At 46.0% G+C, this 2,239-nt stretch overlaps 1 protein-coding gene across 1 annotated transcript; it reads right to left on the bottom strand.

Annotated features, from left to right (window-relative positions):
• Positions 1–312: 312 nt before the first annotated feature.
• Positions 313–1,626, bottom strand: LOC110300897 (pyrethroid hydrolase Ces2a-like). Its single transcript, XM_021171116.1, has 3 exons — positions 1,566–1,626; positions 923–995; positions 313–499 (listed from the first exon to the last, which is right to left on the bottom strand). The coding sequence occupies exons 1-3, from the start codon at positions 1,624–1,626 to the stop codon at positions 313–315; spliced, it is 321 nt and encodes a 106-aa protein (XP_021026775.1).
• Positions 1,627–2,239: the final 613 nt, after the last annotated feature.

Genomic DNA, 2,239 nt, shown 5'->3' with positions numbered 1-2,239 from the left:
AAAGGAAAAAAGTAAGGAAGAAAAAAAGAAAGGAAGGAGGAGCCTAGTCTCAGTGAAGGGTTAAAGAAGATGGGGGTACATTGGGGCTCATATCTACACTGGTATAATAGCTATTATTGACTCTAATGAAAGTTTGCTCAGAATTATAAGAAATAACACAGACTGTTCTTCATACATGTCTGGAAGGGCAAATGCTGATATTAGAAAGGCTTACATAAATGTTGGAACAAATAAAAATAAATAAATGGACTTTGTAACCTCAGAATTACACCATCTGCTTTTAATCTCACACACCATTCCTGACACAGGACGCTACAGCTCTGCATGCTTGTCCTGAGAACCCTTGAGCTCCTGGATCTTCTGGGGCAGAGTCTTGGTCCAGAACTGCAGCCTTCTGGCCTTCAGGGCTCGACCCACAGCAGGCTGGGTGTCCAACTGCAGGTACTGCTCATCACGGCCCATCACAGGCCAGGAGGGTAGACCCTCGCTGTTGGGGTTCCTGTGGATATGCCAGCCAACAGGGAAGGTGAAGGTCTCTCTGACCCAAAGCCTGATGCCCTTATTTGGTTAGGGCAGTAGATGAGCTGACCAAAGGACTGAGGGGACAGATAACCTAGTGTACTAATATACATACAAGTGTCACCACCAATGTCTACTCCATGTGAAGCAAGGGAAACTGGTTAGTTTTGTGTCTCCCTCTCAGATGCAAAATCTAAAGAACACTACCACAAAAGTGTGACTCACCCACTCGGTGTCTATGGGATAACTGTAACTGAAAGCTAGAAGTTATCTGCCTGAGTGTGCCCTGAGTTGAAGACTATCATGTAATTAAGGACACATGCATACTAATGGAACACACCAACATTGGGGCCCTAGATGGAAACTTGACCATAAAGAGGTTAAGAGAGGGATGTAATCTCACCCATGTCTTGCAAAGTTGGCCCAGTACTTCATCACCCTTTTGTTCAGCAGCTCCTCCTTCTCAGTGAGATGAACTACAGACAGAAGGAGGACAAGAGTCCGATACCTAGCCACTTCATGCACGTTTCAACTCAGGGCCTACTCTAACAACTTTAGTCCAATGCTAAACCCTAGATCTAGTTTATACCCACTTCCCTCGCCACTCAGAATCAAGGATACATCCAAGTTTCTACATCAATCTAGTGGGTTATCCTCTTCCCCAAGGAGCTAACATTCCTTGTAGAAAAAGATCTATGTAGCCCAGGTTGCCTTGGCATCCTGGTCTCCAGTGCTTGGAAGTAGCAGGAAGAAGAGCTACAGGGCTGCCCATGATCTACTCAGCCACATCCAGCCCAGTCTCAGGCTTACCTGAAGAAGCCAAGGCTCCCCAATCAATACTGGATGGCAATGATTACTATTTCCTCAGTGACTGCCAGTGTGGATCTGTCGTTCATGGAAGCAGATCCTACAACCAGTCCACCACCATGGATCCATACCTTCACCTGGAGACAACAACTCAGATGCCAGGAGGCCCACACACAGCCCAAACCCATCTAGTTACCCACTCCGTTATCAACTGCTTTGCTCTGTGCAGGTTGACCTACAAACTGATCTCAGGATCTCAGGATGTGAGCCACAGATGAGGTGCTTTAGGCCTGCGAGCATATTTCCATTCCAGCTTCCCCAAAAGGAAATCTCAGCATGGATTAATGACTCTAGATCTAAATTAAAGTCATTGGTACCCTCAGACCCGTCAAAGTAGGACAAAAAAAGGAGTGTCTTCCTGGCTTTCCTGATTGCTGATCAGAATGGCCATCAGATCCTACTGGCAGAACAAATAACCTGCAGCTAGAAATTCGAGCGATGTCAATATTCAGCCCTCGTGCACAACCCCGAGTGGGTCTTGGTTTAATCGAAGACCTAGATCCTCTTATCTCTTAGATCACCAGGATTCTGAGTCACATGCACAGGGGTTTAGTCAGCTCACCATTGAACCTTCTTGAACCTAAGAAGTTAAGACTGATAGGTAATCAGGGTCTAAACTACAGTGGAGCTCAGAATTAAAGAAATGACTTCTTCCCAAGAAACCCATAGCCTACCATTCAGACAAGTCCTGTCCTGAGAACTCTGTAGGTCCTGGATCTTCTCATGCGCATGATCTGGTGTGTAGATGTTGACATACAATCAGTTCCCAGACATAGGAATGGGAATCGTGTTCCATTTCATCTCCACGCCCTCTGTCTTAGTTAGGGTTTTACTGCTGTGAACAGACACCATG

The sequence above is a fragment of the Mus caroli genome, chromosome 8 (genome assembly GCF_900094665.2).
Source record: "Mus caroli chromosome 8, CAROLI_EIJ_v1.1, whole genome shotgun sequence".
Classification (NCBI taxonomy): Eukaryota; Metazoa; Chordata; class Mammalia; order Rodentia; family Muridae; genus Mus; species Mus caroli.
The sequence above is the reverse complement of the archived record's forward strand: the minus strand, read 5'-3'. Positions and strand labels throughout refer to the sequence as shown.